General features: G+C 45.5%; 1 protein-coding gene across 7 annotated transcripts; it reads left to right on the top strand.

Moving 5' to 3' along the window:
- Positions 1-12482: 12482 nt before the first annotated feature.
- Positions 12483-15331, top strand: LOC311278883 (uncharacterized protein). Of its 7 annotated transcripts, none has more exons than XM_084389993.1 (5): positions 12483-12790; positions 13527-13658; positions 13902-14039; positions 14303-14985; positions 15164-15331. In XM_084389993.1, the coding sequence occupies exons 1-5, from the start codon at positions 12706-12708 to the stop codon at positions 15164-15166; spliced, it is 1041 nt and encodes a 346-aa protein (XP_084246119.1). In that variant the 5' UTR covers positions 12483-12705; the 3' UTR covers positions 15167-15331. The 7 variants fall into 7 exon arrangements, with proteins under 7 accessions (XP_084246119.1, XP_084246120.1, XP_084246118.1 ...); XM_084389994.1 differs by having other exon boundaries at positions 15152-15331; XM_084389992.1 differs by having other exon boundaries at positions 14303-15018.
- The last annotated feature ends 1239 nt before the right edge of the window (positions 15332-16570 follow it).

Raw genomic sequence — 16570 nt, 5'->3', positions numbered from 1 at the left:
TAACGATGGGGCAAAAGAGCCAATCATATGCTTCAGGGGGGCAAAAGAGCCAATCATATGCGTCGAAACGGGCCCCGTGCGGACAGTGTTCTCATTGGTTGACTGACGGACTCGGAGACGACAGTTGATCCTGAGGTAACTTTATTTACCGGCGGCGAATATCTCTTGACACTAAAAGTAAGTAGAACTTACTAAAATTATGTAAATCACTGAAGTGAAATCGTAAAAGTATGTGGTGTGTTTGTAAATACTTCTGCTGTGACAAACGTTGGATGTTTTTCGGTAAGTTTGATAAGACGGTCACAAACCTTAAGGGATAATGTAACGCTGATCGCTAGCAGCTAAGTTAAGTTATGTTAATTATTTTCTTTACTGAACGTTTTTAAGTGTCTTTTGTGTGTCTGTCTTGTGATGTGAAAACCGTAAACGCCTGAGGTGTTTTTGTGTGCTTTTTTAATAATCTAGTGACGTCAGCACGAAGACCCTATTTGAAGAGTACCGTTAGACCTATGAATTAACTTTCTGAGTAAAATAAATTGTGAAATTAATTACTGTTACCAATCAACACATTTGTCATATGATAGGGTAGGCTTTATTTGATAGACATATTGCTGAAATATTGAGAAATAAAGCCTTGCTTGTGGTGATCAGTAACGTTAGTTGAGTAGTATTTCCATCTGTTACGGTTTATTTTTGTTATTTTCCATATATTGTCCCTAATATCTGCAGAAATGACAAAAACTGGGAAACCGGATGCCTACTGGGCAGGTGTGATGTCCCTGTATGCCCAGGGAAAATACACATTTACGACTGGCAAAAGGCCAGGATCCAGGCGATGGAGGGCGGTAATGCTGCGGATTGCTGATTGTCCTCTGACCCCCCTGAAAGGTCAAACTACTGTCCACAAACTAGACATATTTGGGAAAAGGATCCCCTGCAAGTGTGGATACCACGAGGTAAACGATGCCATTGAATCCTTAAACCTGTGATGTGATGAAAATATACTGGAAAATGTAATGGAAAATGTTTTCTCCTCAGTTCTACTGTTTGTTTCCAGTGTTAAACAGTGTGAGTATGTAATTATTAGTGAAAATGTACTTTAAATGTAAACCCACTTTTATTTTTCCCAGTCAGCAGAGAAGGCAGGGACAGCAGCATCCAGTGATAGTCAGCTGAGGGCTCCACAGGCCAGTGCTGCAACCCAGTTTGGGTTTTCCCAGTCAGCAGGGAAAGCAGCATCCAGTGCAGGTCAGCTGTGTCTCAGGTCAGCTGAGAGTTTACAGGCCAGTGCAGGTGCAACAGCTACAGGTTCTCAGGCCAGTGCAGGTGCAACAGCTACAGGTTCTCATGCCAGTGCAGCAGCTGGGAAAGCAGGACCACAGACAGACAGGTGTAGGTCAGAAAACTCCAGCTCTGTGCAGGATGAGCGAGGGGAAGTCTATCACATGCTCGCTGTGTAGTCAGGAGGTGATGTGCGAGGACTTCACGCAGCACCTGTCAGACTACCACACCCAGGAGCAGTGTGAGCAGTGTGGTGCAAAGGCCTGGGGGTCTCTTGGATTGTTACAGCACATAGAGGAATGTCACCTTTTGACCTGTCCAACAGACCTCCCAGATGTTGCTGCTCCTACCACTCCCATAGCCCAAGAGACGACACTGCAACCCAGTGACCCACCCGATGTTCCTGTCCCTGTTCCTGCTCCTCCCACAGCTCATGAGACGTCACTAGCACCACCACGACACCCACTCACTCTGCAGCCTCCTGAGGTAAACTGGGTGAATTTTCTACCCAAGCAGTTCACCAGAGTCATCCAGCCAGCTGACCAGGAGTGGATCGCCCACAGGAGTGGATTCCCCTTCTTTCCCCTTGCATTCGTTCTCTCTTAGAAAAGTCAAACAGAAACCTACTCATTATGTCCCAATTGCTCGTTTGTCGAAACCACCTTAGACTTAGCAACATGCCATGAAAAAAAAACCTCCACTCTTTCAATGTCAGTGTTCCTAGCTTTGGCAGGAGCAGCCTATCTCTCTCATCCCTTTATAAATTGTGGTCTTCATCCTTTAATGCCACAAACTTTAAGCTGGGGTGGCTGTACCTTAGCTAAAGCCCGGCTAGCTCAAATGGTAGAGCATCAGACTTTTAATCTGAGGGTCTAGGGTTCAAGTCCCTGTTCGGGCCAAGGTTTATTGCAGACCTCCCCTAATCTTAAATTAGCTTAAACCACATTGCTTAAAGTCCCTACTGTCTAAGCAAGCGGTGGTGGGGGACTTTGAGAGAACTGAGCTGAAGCTTGCCATTGACTCTGTATGTGCAGGCCCGGGGCAAGTGGTTTGCTTTCTCTGTATAGCATTTAGTACTCTGCGTTGTGCCCGCAGCATCCCCAGTCCAAATCTGGATCATGGCAGTCTTTTTGTGTAGGTGAAGACGTCGTTGAACTCCTTTTTGCCAACACAATATTTTAGCCGAGTGGACCCTCTGCTGCGGCACAACCACATTGATGGTTGGCCCCAGTGTTCTCTGCTGCTCACATCCAGAAAAGAAAATAGCATGTGACTAACTGGCAGGAGTAGTCGTGGCCGAGAGGTTAAGGAGATGGACTTGAAATCCATTGGGGTCTCCCCGTGCAGGGTTAGAACCCTGCTGACTACGTGGCTTTTTTTCACTTTGTCTGTTTTCAACAGAAATTGAGACATCCAGGTGCTTTGTACGAGCTGCTTTTTTCTCTAACACGGAAAATTGGGCAACCCACATCTCTTTTCAAGCATGACGCGAGCAGGTTTTTGTGTGGGTGAAGACGTCGTTGAACCCCTTTTTGCTGACACAATATGTTAGCTTAGTGCATCCTCTGCTGCTCACATCCACATTGATGGTTGGCCCCGGTGTCCTCTGCTGCTCACTTCCAGAAAGGGAAATAGCATTTGACTACCTATCAAGTGTAGTCGTGGCCGAGAGGTTAAGGCGATGGACTTGAAATCCATTGGGGTCTCCCCGCGCAGGTTCGAACCCTGCCGACTATGTGGCTTTTTTTCACTTTGTCTGATTGCGACAGGAGTTGTGACATCCAGGATCTTTGTACGAGCTGCTAACATGGAAACTGGGCTCTTTTCAAGCCTGAAGTGGGCGTCGTTTCAAAAGGCCCAGATCATCTGTGATTTTGGCCATTCTATTCAGGCAGTCGGAGCAATGGCTTTGGCATCCCCCGACAACTTCACGGCCTTCACGTTGGGCAGCTCAAGAGTCGCCGCATTATATTTTATGGAGAATCTTGGATATTAGTGTTTTGAAATGTTGCATTCGTTCTCTCTTAGAAAAGTCAAACAGAAACCTACTCATTATGTCCCAATTGCTCGTTTGTCGAAACCACCTTAGACTTAGCAACATGCCATGAAAGAAAACCTCCACTCTTTCAATGTCAGTGTTCCTAGCTTTGGCAGGAGCAGCCTATCTCTCTCATCCCTTTATAAATTGTGGTCTTCATCCTTTAATGCCACAAACTTTAAGTTGACAAAGCGTGAACACTTTAAGGAGAAAGTGCTGTTATATCCCTAGGGTGGCTGTACCTTAGCTAAAGCACGGCTGCTCAAATGGTAGAGCATCAGACTTTTAATCTGAGGGTCCAGGGTTCAAGTCCCTGCTCGGGCCAAGGTTTATTGCAGACCTCCCCTAATCTTAAATTAGCTTAAACCACATTGCTTAAAGTCCCTACTGTCTAAGCAAGCGGTGGTGGGGGACTTTGAGAGAACTGAGCTGAAGCTTGCCATTGACTCTGTATGTGCAGGCCCGGGGCAAGTGGTTTGCTTTCTCTGTATAGCATTTAGTACTCTGCGTTGTGCCCGCAGCATCCCCAGTCCAAATCCGGATCATGGCAGTCTTTTTGTGTAGGTGAAGACGTCGTTGAACTCCTTTTTGCCAACACAATATTTTCGCCATCCACATTGATAGTTGGCCGCGGTGTTCTCTGATGCTCAAATCCAGAAATGAAAATAGCATGTGACATGGAAGTAGTCGTGGCCGAGAGGTTAAGGCGATGGACTCGAAATCCATTGGGGTCTCCCCGCGCAGGTTCGAACCCTGCCGACTACGTGGCTCCTTGTCACTTTGTCTGTTTGCGACAGGAATTGTGACATCCAGGAGCTTTGTACTAGCTGCTTCTTTCTCTAAAACGGAAAATCTCTTTTCAAGCCTGAGGTGAGCAGGTTTTTGTGTAGGTAAAGACGTCGTTAGTTTATAAATAAATGGGGGACTTGAGAGAACTGAGCTGAAGCTTGCCGTTGACTCTTGTATGTGCAGGCCCGGGGCGAGTGGTTTGCTTTCTCGCCATAGCATTTAGTAGTCTGCGTTGTGCCCGCAGCACCCCCAGTCCAAATCCAGATCATGGCAGTCTTTTTGTGCATGTGAAGACGTCGTTGAACTCCTTTTTGCCAACACAATATTTTAGCCGAGTGGACCCTCTGCTGCGCACAACCACATTGATGGTTGGCCCCAGTGTTTTCTGCTGCTCACATCCAGAAAGGAAAATAGCATTTGACTCCCTATCAAGTGTAGTCGTGGCCGAGAGGTTAAGGCGATGGACTTGAAATCCATTGGGGTCTCCCCGCGCAGGTTCGAACCCTGCCGACTACGTGGCTTTTTTTCACTTTGTCTGATTGCGACAGGAGTTGTGACATCCAGGATCTTTGTACAAGCTGCTAACATGGAAACTGGGCTCTTTTCAAGCCTGAAGTGGGTGTCGTTTCAAAAGGCCCAGATCATCTGTGATTTTGGCCATTCTATTCAGGTTAGTCGGAGCAATGGCTTTGGCATCCCCCGACAACTTCACGGCCTTCACGTTGGGCAGCTCAAGAGTCACCGCATTATATTTTATGGAGAATCTTGGATATTAGTGTTTTGAAATGTTGCATTCGTTCTCTCTTAGAAAAGTCAAACAGAAACCTACTCATTATGTCCCAATTGCTCGTTTGTCGAAACCACATTAGACTTAGCAACATGCCATGAAAAAAAAACTCCACTCTTTCAATGTCAGTGTTCCTAGCTTTGGCAGGAGCAGCCTATCTCTCTCGTCCCTTTATAAATTGTGGTCTTCATCCTTTAATGCCACAAACTTTAAGCTGACAAAGCATGAACACTTTAAGGAGAAAGTGCTGTTATATCCCCAGGGTTGCTGTTCCCTGGTAAAAGCCCGGATAGCTCAGTCGGTAGAGCATCAGACTTTTAATCTGAGGGTCCAGGGTTCAAGTCCCTGTTCGGCCGAAAGTTTGTTGCAGACCTCTCCTAATCTCGTGCTGTGCTCTTCCCAGCCTTTGAGAGAGGTGGTCCTCCTCTTCAAGAAAAGACATGGTGGAGTTAGTTCCAAGCATTTGGTGTTGTTTTACCTGCTGTAATGCTTGGTTACTGTCTAAGCAAGCGGTGGTGGGGGACTTGAGAGAACTGAGCTGAAGCTTGCCGTTGACTCTTGTATGTGCAGGCCCGGGGAGAGTGGTTTGCTTTCTCTGTATAGCATTTAGTACTCTGCGTTGTGCCCGCAGCATCCCCAGTCCAAATCTGGATCATGGCAGTCTTTTTGTGTAGGTGAAGACGTCGTTGAACTCCTTTTTGCCAACACAATATTTTCGCCATCCGCATTGATAGTTGGCCCTGGTGTTCTCTGATGCTCAAATCCAGAAATGAAAATAGCATGTGACATGGAAGTAGTTGTGGCCGAGAGGTTAAGGCGATGGACTCGAAATCCATTGGGGTCTCCCCGCGCAGGTTCAAACCCTGCCGACTACGTGGCTCCTTGTCACTTTGTCTGTTTGCGACAGGAATTGTGACATCCAGGAGCTTTGTACTAGCTGCTTCTATCTCTAAAACGGAAAATCTCTTTTCAAGCCTGAGGTGAGCAGGTTTTTGTGTAGGTAAAGACGTCGTTAGTTTATAAATAAATGGGGGACTTGAGAGAACTGAGCTGAAGCTTGCCGTTGACTCTTGTATGTGCAGGCCCGGGGCGAGTGGTTTGCTTTCTCTGTATAGCATTTAGTATTCAAGCATTTAGTATTCAAGCACTTTGGATTCAGATCCAAGATGGCGGCGCGAGTACATCGCGAGGCTCGCGGTCTCTCCAGATTCTGTAATTTAGCAGTATTTTTCTTGCTCATTTCGGGTCTGTTCGTCCAGAACAGTTGTGCCTTAACATCGTACACCCAAGGTGAGCTTTTGGATATTGGTTTGCGAATTTCCGACAGTTTTATGGACAACCTTCGACTCCTTCCTGAGATCGCCAGATCACCCGAGGCTATGCACTCTGCCCGGCCGGGCGGAAGTGCTCGCAGGCGCCGGCGAGATCGTAAACAAAGGCGGGGGAAGCGCGGAGGACTAAGAGCTAAGCTAAAGCTAACACCACACCGGCTCTCTTTACCCAGCATTTTCCTTGCCAATGTACGGTCGCTGTTGAACAAAATGGAGGAGATTCGACTCAACATCACATACAGCAAGAGACTTTTGAACTGTAATGTTCTAATTTTCACGGAAACATGGTTAAACAGCGGAATACCGGACAACGCTATTGAGCTAGCGGGACGCCATACATTCCGGGCGGATAGAACATTACATGGCTCCGGTAAGACCAGAGGTGGTGGATTGTGCATTTACATTAACAAAGCTTGGTGCACAAACTCTGCTATTGTTGGGAGACATTGTTCAGCTAACCTTGAGTTTCTCATGGTTAAATGTAGACCGTTTTATCTACCGCGGGAGTTCACTTCCACTATTATAACTGCAGCCTATATTCCCCCGGATGCTGATGCCAAGTTTGCTATGAAAGAACTTCACGCAGCCATCAGTAAACAACAGACCGTTCACCCGGAAGCTGCGTTTATTGTTGCGGGTGATTTTAATCATTCAAACTTAAAGTCAGTGCTACCGAAATTTCACCAGCATGTTTCCTGTCACACCAGAGGAAACAAAACCTTAGACCATGTTTACACAAACATGGCTGAAGCTTACGTCGCGACACCCCTCCCCCACTTGGGACAGTCAGATCACCTTTCTTTGTTCCTCACCCCCAAATATGCACCTCTGATCAATCGCGTGAAGCCATCAGTGAAGACCATCAAGGTGTGGCCTGCGGGGGCAGATTTCTCACTCCAGGAAAGGTTTCTACACACAGACTGGAGTATGTTTGCTTCTCAAGCCACCAGTGGCTCTCACACGGACATTGACTGCTACACCTCCTCTGTACTGGATTATATTAATACCACCATTGACAGTGTTACAACCCAGAAGCAGATCACCACATACCCAAATCAGAAGCCATGGATGAACAGGGAAGTGCGACTCCTATTGAAGACACGCAATACTGCCTTCAGATCAGGAGATGCACAAGCCTATAGCACATCCAGAGCAAATCTGAAAAGGGGCATCAAAGAGGCCAAGCACTGCTACAAGCTTAAGATAGAGGGACACTTTTCCAACGCTGACCCTCGGCGCATGTGGCAGGGCATTCAGGCCATCAGTGACTACAAACCCTCTCACTCCACCCCCGCAGCCACTGATGTCAACTTCCTGAACGAGCTAAATGACTTTTATGCTCGCTTTGAAAGAGACAACAGAGAAACTGCCACCAAGCTCAAATCCTCAGCTGACCACCCACCGATCACACTCTCCTCCACAGATGTCTGCAATGCACTGAGCAGGATCAGCGCGCACAAGGCTGCTGGACCAGACAACATCCCTGGACGCGTACTCAGGGCATGTGCGGAGCAGCTCGCTGGGGTTTTTACAGACATTTTCAACCTGTCTCTTGCCCAAGCAACTGTACCAACATGCTTTAAATGCACTTCCATTGTGCCAGTGCCAAAACACTCCAGCCCGAAGTGCCTTAATGACTACCGCCCTGTAGCACTCACACCCATCGTAATGAAGTGCTTTGAGCGGCTGGTCCTGGCACACCTAAAAGACTCTCTACCATCCACATTGGACTCACACCAGTTTGCCTACCGTAGCAATAGGAGCACAGAGGATGCAGTCTCCATGGCACTGCACTCTGTGCTCACACATCTGGACAATAAGAACACTTATGCACGCATGCTGTTTGTTGACTTCAGCTCAGCATTCAACACTGTCATCCCAACTAAGTTAATAGCCAAACTTGGAGACCTGGGCTTCAACACCTCCATGTGCAACTGGATTTTGGACTTCTTGACCAACAGACCCCAGAATGTTCGATCAGGCTCCAACTGCTCCACATCCATCACACTCAACACTGGTGTACCACAAGGCTGTGTGCTAAGCCCGTTCCTCTACTCCCTCTTCACCTCCGACTGCAAGCCTGTGTACGGATCCAATTCCATCGTCAAGTTTGCGGACGACACTACGGTGATTGGTCTCATCAGCAACAACGATGAGACTGCCTATAGGGAGGAGATCAAGCACCTGGCCACATGGTGCACCGAAAATAACCAGCTCCTCAACACCACCAAAACGAAGGAGCTCATCGTGGACTTCAGGAAAGTGTCAAGAGGCACACACGACACCATCCACATCAATGGAATGGCTGTTGAGCGTGTCTCCAGTTTCAAGTTCCTGGGGACCCACATCTCGGCGGACATGACCTGGACAACCAACACCTCCAGCCTGGTCAAGAAGGCTCACCAGCGCCTCTTCTTCCTGAGGACACTGAGGAAGAATCAGCTTTCCTCCACTATCCTGGTGAACTTCTATCGCTGTGCAATAGAAAGCATCCTGACCAACTGTGCTACAGTGTGGTATGGGAGCTGTTCTGTTGCAGAGCGCAAGGCACTGCAGCGGGTGGTGAAAACCGCCCAGCGCATCACTGGGACTCCACTACCTGCCATCGAGCACATCCAGAGGAAACGCTGTCTGCATCGAGCTCGCAGCATCCTTAAGGACTCCTCTCACCCAGCCCACAGACTGTTTTCTCTCCTGCCCTCCGGCAGGCGTTTCAGGTGCCTCCGGACCAGGACCAGCAGACTAAAGAACAGTTTTTTCCCCAGAGCTGTCTCTTTATTAAACTCTAACCCTCATTGATCCCACTCCCCTCATATACTGATTGACTCTCCTCTCCCTCCTCACACCTGCCTCCATTTTGTTATTTGCAATACTATAATGTTCATTTGCACTGCTGACTGTTATTACAGTAACAACTGTTTACATATGCATCTTGCACTACTACCTTGACTGGAATATGCTCATTTGCACTGCCGACTGTTTATTTACAGTACCGACTGTTATATATACATTGCAATATCGTACCTTAACTGTAATATGCAATTACTTTCCACTGCACTTTCACTCGGATAGCTTCTGTCCAAACTTTATTTGCACTACTTTAAATCCATTGTTATACTGCTCATTAGCCTAACTTATACATATATCTATTTGTTAAATTCTGTTTATAGTAATATCCATCTGTATATTATGCTCACATTCTGTTTATAGTAACAGCCATCTGTATATATATTCATAGTACATATCTATCTGTAAAATTCTGTTTATAGTAACAGCCATCTGTATATTATATTCAGTACATATCTATCTGTAAACATTCTGTTTATAGTAATAGCCATCTGTATATTATTATATTCAGTACATATCTAGCTGTAAATTCTGTTCACAGTAATAGTTATCTGTATATTATATTCATAGGACAATCTATCTGTAAATTTTTGTTTATAATAGTATTCAACTCTATATTTATTCAGTACATATCCATGTTCTGCACTTATGAACCACTGTATATCCTGCACTTGCTGCTATTGCACTTCTGGTTAGACCTAAACTGCATTTCGTTGCCTTGTACCTGTACTTGTGTAATGACAATAAAGTTGAATCTAATCTAATCTAATGAATCTAGTAGTCTGCGTTGTGCCCGCAGCACCCCCAGTCCAAATCCAGATCATGGCAGTCTTTTTGTGCATGTGAAGACGTCGTTGAACTCCTTTTTGCCAACACAATATTTTAGCCGAGTGGACCCTCTGCTGCGGCACAACCACATTGATGGTTGGCCCCAGTGTTCTCTGCTGCTCACATCCAGAAAAGAAAATAGCATGTGACTAACTGGCAGGAGTAGTCGTGGCCGAGAGGTTAAGGAGATGGACTTGAAATCCATTGGGGTCTCCCCGTGCAGGGTTAGAACCCTGCTGACTACGTGGCTTTTTTTCACTTTGTCTGTTTTCGACAGAAATTGAGACATCCAGGAGCTTTGTACGAGCTGCTTTTTTCTCTAACACGGAAAATTGGGCAACCCACATCTCTTTTCAAGCATGACGCGAGCAGGTTTTTGTGTGGGTGAAGACGTCGTTGAACCCCTTTTTGCTGACACAATATGTTAGCTGAGTGCATCCTCTACTGCTCACATCCACATTGATGGTTGGCCCCGGTGTCCTCTGCTGCTCACTTCCAGAAAGGAAAATAGCATTTGACTCCCTATCAAGTGTAGTCGTGGCCGAGAGGTTAAGGCGATGGACTTGAAATCCATTGGGGTCTCCCCGCGCAGATTCGAACCCTGCCGTCTACGTGGCTTTTTTTCACTTTGTCTGATTGCAACAGGAGTTGTGACATCCAGGATCTTTGTACGAGCTGCTAACATGGAAACTGGGCTCTTTTCAAGCCTGAAGTGGGCGTCGTTTCAAAAGGCCCAGATCATCTGTGATTTTGGCCATTCTATTCAGGTTAGTCGGAGCAATGGCTTTGGCATCCCCCGACAACTTCACGACCTTCACGTTGGGCAGCTCATATATATTATATTTTATGGAGAATCTTGGATATTAGTGTTTTGAAATGTTGCATTCATTCTCTCTTAGAAAAGTCAAACAGAAACCTACTCATTATGTCCCAATTGCTCCTTTGTCGAAACCACCTTAGACTTAGCAACATGCCATGAAAAAAAACCTTCACTCTTTCAATGTCAGTGTTCCTAGCTTTGGCAGGAGCAGCCTATCTCTCTCGTCCCTTTATAAATTGTGGTCTTCATCCTTTAATGCCACAAACTTTAAGCTGACAAAGCGTGAACACTTTAAGGAGAAAGTGCTGTTATATCCCTAGGGTGGCTGTACCTTAGCTAAAGCCTGGCTAGCTCAAATGGTAGAGCATCAGACTTTTAATCTGAGGGTGCAGGGTTCAAGTCCCTGTTCGGGCCAAGGTTTACAGTTGTGCAGACCTCTCCTAATCTTAAATTAGCTTAAACCACATTGCTTAAAGTCCCTACTGTCTAAGCAAGCGGTGGTGGGGGACTTTGAGAGAACTGAGCTGAAGCTTGCCATTGACTCTGTATGTGCAGGCCCGGGGCAAGTGGAAAGATTGCTTTCTCTGTATAGCATTCATTACTCTGCGTTGTGCCCGCAGCATCCCCAGTCCAAATCCGGATCATGGCAGTCTTTTCGTGTAGGTGAAGACGTCGTTGAACTCCTTTTTGCCAACACAATATTTTCGCCATCCACATTGATAGTTGGCCCCGGTGTTCTCTGATGCTCAAATCCAGAAATGAAAATCGCACGTTACACGGAAGTAGTCGTGGCCGAGAGGTTAAGGCGATGGACTCGAAATCCATTGGGGCCTCCCCGCGCAGATTTGAACCCTGCCGACTACTTGGCTCCCTGTCACTTTGTCTGATTGTGACATCCAGGAGCTTTGTACGTGCTGCTTCTTTCTCTAAAACGGAAAATCTCTTTTCAAACCTGAGGTGAGCAGGTTTTTGTGTAGGTAAAGACGTCGTTAGTTTATAAATAAGTGTTTTGGCACACCTGTCCGAGTGGCGCTACAAATTCTTCTAAAATCCGATTTGATTTCGGGCATGTTAAATTAGCGTTCGACAAACGCGAACAAACTTTTATTCATGTACACTCACAATAACAATTAAATGTTGTGCTTTTGTAAAATAAAGAAAACAAACAGGGTGCACTTTCTGCCGTCTCGGTCTCCGTCACAGAAATGAACCAAAACTCTATAGGCTACTTGCCTCGGTCACAATAAGAAAAATGTCTATAGAAAGCTTGAGTGAACAAATATTATCTGATTATGCAATCCATATGAAACCATCCAATATTAAATTGGCTATGATATAACCATGGCTGTGTATTCCCCTATATTCACTACAGTGGCTGGAAACATTGTTTTCATTCATAATTACTTGCATGGATTCACATCGCAAATCAATCAACAATTGAAAGATTCAGATTCAAATTCTAGACATGCCCCTGTGTCTCTTGATGTTCAATGCAGATTTATGCCAGTCTCCAGTAGAGATCCATTTCCTGGAGAGTTTAGGTGTAGGAGTTTAGTCATAATTACAACTTGTAACTTGTGGTAGAACTCCGACTTGTACCACGTGATCGCTGTACCACCTGACCACTGCAGATTCATTTGTCGTTGATAGTGTTGCCATAAAAACAATCAATCATCTCCTAATTACGACATCCAACCCTAATCAAACACACCTGAACAAGCTAATCAAGGTCTTCAAGATTAGGCTATATTAGAAAGCTACAGGCAAGTGATTTTCATTAGGGTTGGAGTTACCCAGACCCCCAATTGGATCTTTAAAAACGCATTTTCAAAAAGTGTTTTAAACTCCTTTGATAGCGTTTGTTGTGGGACTCCGCTGATATTTTGATGCAGCAACAGGGGGTTTTTCTTTGTAGTTTTATTGTAGACTCACTAATTCAGTGCATCTTCCAGCAGAGCTGATTTTGAGATTGCAGGCTGAGAGGATGACAGCTCAAGTGTACTGCTCATTTAGTGCTGTTTTATTGTGTCTGTCTGCTTGTTTAAGCACAACAGATGCTGGAGTCCTAGGTGAGAAGTTCTTTTAGCTTCATTATGCAGCCAGAAGAAGTGCATAAATAAAGTGCCTTACAAAATTGGATTTCAGACACATCTGCTTACAAAAATACAGTATAGCCGTCAAGTTGAAGTTCATCTTTGTATGTTGGTTTAGTTTTAATAATAAGCAAAGTATAAATATGCAAACTGTCATATGTTTATGCATTTTTCATTGTACAAGTAAAACCCATATAATCGCTAATAGGCATTTGTTTACTGTAAAACAAGAACATTAGTGTAATATGGCTACAAAATTGTTACCGGACAGTATCAATCCTGAGTTTCAACTTTTCATCAAGAAATGCATGAGCCTACAATATAACATGGCGGGGCTAATTATAACCGATAACTCTGCATTTTACATATATAGTGGGTTTCTATATTCGTTTTGTTTTCTGTTGAGTAGCTTATTAAAATGCTTAAAAGGAAATGAGGGTGGTCATGGGGATGGCATCATTTTTGAAGATGTACACCAGTAAATTTGTATACAACATAATAACTGATGTCCATGCTTTCTACAGTGGGGTAGGTTGTAACTGCACTTTGAAACCGATTGATGCAGTTTAGAGAAAAATGGTAGATTTCTAAGCTACTTGAATTGAAGCAGATAAATGTGTGAATATTATGAAGTTTGAGACTCATTGCAAAACCCCTGACTTGGAAATGCTGAAGCAAACTATTACAGCACCTCTTGAATCCTCTTCTGTAGTGTCTGGTCATTGTCCGGCGATGCTGACGGTCGTGCCCTCCCGACGAGGATGCACTTCTGATAGAGACTGCTCTGGAGGACACAAATGCTGTCAATTTCCCTGTGGGGCCGCGTGTGTGCCGCCTGTTTTCAGTGAGTTTTAATTATTTATTCATGCTATACGTCTTCCAGAAAAAAACCCTGAATTTTTTCACTCAGGAATTGCTAGCGGTTTCTTTGCAATTTGTGAAACTTACAAGTAACGCATTGAACTAAATGTGAAACTATGAAGTAGATGGACTGAATTTTCCGGTAAATCCTTCTACGATTTTTCATAGTGTATGAGACCTTCAGTATTCAGTGATGTGGTTTCTCTGTCATGTGTCTCTATAACAGCAAAGGCAGGGGAGTGTCCAAGCACAAATTCTGGAGCAGGAATGTGTGCAGAGTTGTGTTACTATGACAGTGACTGTCCGAAGAATGAGAAATGCTGCAGCAATGGATGTGGACATCAGTGTATGGATCCATTTGCAGGTATTTGTTATTATATTAGTGTTTGAGTCCGCTTCCTCATTTCAGTTTCTTGTTTTATAATTAATCGTTCTCAATTTAAAAAGTATTCAGCCAATAGCACGGTTTAAAGCACAGGATGGCTTTACAAAATTAATTCATATGATTCATTAATACGATCATGATTAATAATTAGGAGTAAAAGTTGGTATTTGGTTTTTGTGATGTATCTGAGAATGAATGCCTCTAATCGGACTGACTGAAGTTGACTATCTGTATCCATCCAGTGAAGCCTGCAGCCGAACCGCCGAAGCCTCCAGGAAAGCCTGCAGCCGAACCTCCAAAGCCTCCAGGAAAGCCTGCAGCCGAACCTCCAAAGCCTCCAGGAAAGCCTGCAGCCGAACCTCCAAAGCCTCCAGTGAAGCCTGCAGCCGAACCTCCAAAACCTCCAGGGAAGCCTGCAGCCGAACCTCCAAAACCTCCAGGAAAGCCTGCAGCCGAACCTCCAAAGCCTCCAGTGAAGCCTGCAGCCGAACCTCCAAAGCCTCCAGGAAAGCCTGCAGCTGAACCTCCGAAGCCTCCAGTGAAGCCTTCCGCTGAACTACCTGAGCCGGAGCCTTCTACAGAAGAGCCGGAGCTTTCTAACGAACTCCCGGAGCCTTCTACAGAACTGCCGGAACCTTCTGCTGAACTGCCTGAGCCTTCTACCGAACCTCCGGTGCCTTCAGACGAACTGCCAGTGACGCCTGCAGCCGAACCTCCAAAGCCTCCAGTGACGCCTGCAGCCGAACCTCCAAAGCCTCCAGTGAAGCCTGCAGCCGAACCTCCAAAGCCTCCAGGAAAGCCTGCAGCCGAACCTCCAAAGCCTCCAGGAAAGCCTGCGGCCGAACCGCCCAAGCCTCCAGTGAAGCCTGCGGCCGAACCGCCCAAGCCTCCAGTGAAGCCTGCAGCCGAACCGCCCAAGCCTCCAGTGAAGCCTGCAGCCGAACCGCCCAAGCCTCCAGTGAAGCCTGCGGCCGAACCCCCGAAGCCTCCAGTGAAGCCTGCGGCCGAACCGCCCAAGCCTCCAGTGAAGCCTGCAGCCGAACCGCCCAAGCCTCCAGTGAAGCCTGCAGCCGAACCGCCCAAGCCTCCAGTGAAGCCTCCAGTGAAGCCTGCAGCCGAACCGCCCAAGCCTCCTTACCCTTATGGCTAATGTCCTGGCCATAATTAATGTGGCTATGCATGCAGTTACTGTAACTGTGCTGTTTTAACCATTGGCTGTATGGTGTGTTTTCCCTGTTTATCACCAAATAAATCTCACACTTGTAAGACCACTTTTTTTTTTTTTTTTTTTTTTAGTGGGGAAAACAAGGAATTCGATTTTTGTATTCCAGTGTTAGTTCGGCTGTTTTCACATAATGGCTCATTGGAATCAATGCGTGAGATCCCACCCTCCAAAGCTGCGCCTCCTTCAAAATGCTTGAACACACACAGCAGAGTCTGTAAAGTGTCACGAGATGAAAGACTGCACTAAATTGCCTCATGTCTAAAATGCATAACATGCAGTGATAATGAACGTAAACAACTTGCAGTGCTCTAGTTGTACCACCTGACTGATGCTGATTCATTTTGGCGTTGATAGTGTTGACATGGAAACGTCTAAATCCAAATGCAATGATTGGATAAACCATTCTATTTTTGATTGCTATAGAATGTGAAGTTTCAACCAGTATTGTCTATTGACCAATAGTCTTCTGCATTCTGAAGCATTTTAGTGAAATTGTGTCTTCTAGTGGTCATTTTATTTTACGAAGTTGCAACTTCAAGCCTATTAACAGATGATCCCTTTAGTTGCCTGTGACCAAATGAGTTCTGAATGCCGAGTTCACACTGCACAATTTTCAAAGTAGTCGGGGCACTGTTCTTTTCACACTAAACGACTATCTGGGGTAACGTTCAGTTGCTGCTGTGTGCACGATGCACCGACGACAGGGGGTTTCACACTGCATGACTTGACAAAAGAAAGAAGAGCTGACAACTGTCTGGTCTGCAAACTGCGTTTCACATCCAAAACTAATGCGAGAAGTAGTCGTGGCCTGCTCTCGAAGTCCTAACAAGTCCAAACAACTCCTAACAGAATCCAAACAGAGTCCTAACGATGGGGCAAAAGAGCCAATCATATGCTTCAGGGGGGCAAAAGAGCCAATCATATGCGTCGAAACGGGCCCCGTGCGGACAGTGTTCTCATTGGTTGACTGACGGACTCGGAGACGACAGTTGATCCTGAGGTAACTTTATTTACCGGCGGCGAATATCTCTTGACACTAAAAGTAAGTAGAACTTACTAAAATTATGTAAATCACTGAAGTGAAATCGTAAAAGTATGTGGTGTGTTTGTAAATACTTCTGCTGTGACAAACGTTGGATGTTTTTCGGTAAGTTTGATAAGACGGTCACAAACCTTAAGGGATAATGTAACGCTGATCGCTAGCAGCTAAGTTAAGTTATGTTAATTATTTTCTTTACTGAACGTTTTTAAGTGTCTTTTGTGTGTCTGTCTTGTGATGTGAAAA

This window comes from Rutilus rutilus, assembly GCF_951802725.1.
Source record: "Rutilus rutilus genome assembly, chromosome: 19".
Lineage (NCBI taxonomy): Eukaryota > Metazoa > Chordata > Actinopteri > Cypriniformes > Leuciscidae > Rutilus > Rutilus rutilus.
Note: the sequence above shows the minus strand (reverse complement) of the source record. Positions and strands in the feature narration are given on the sequence as shown.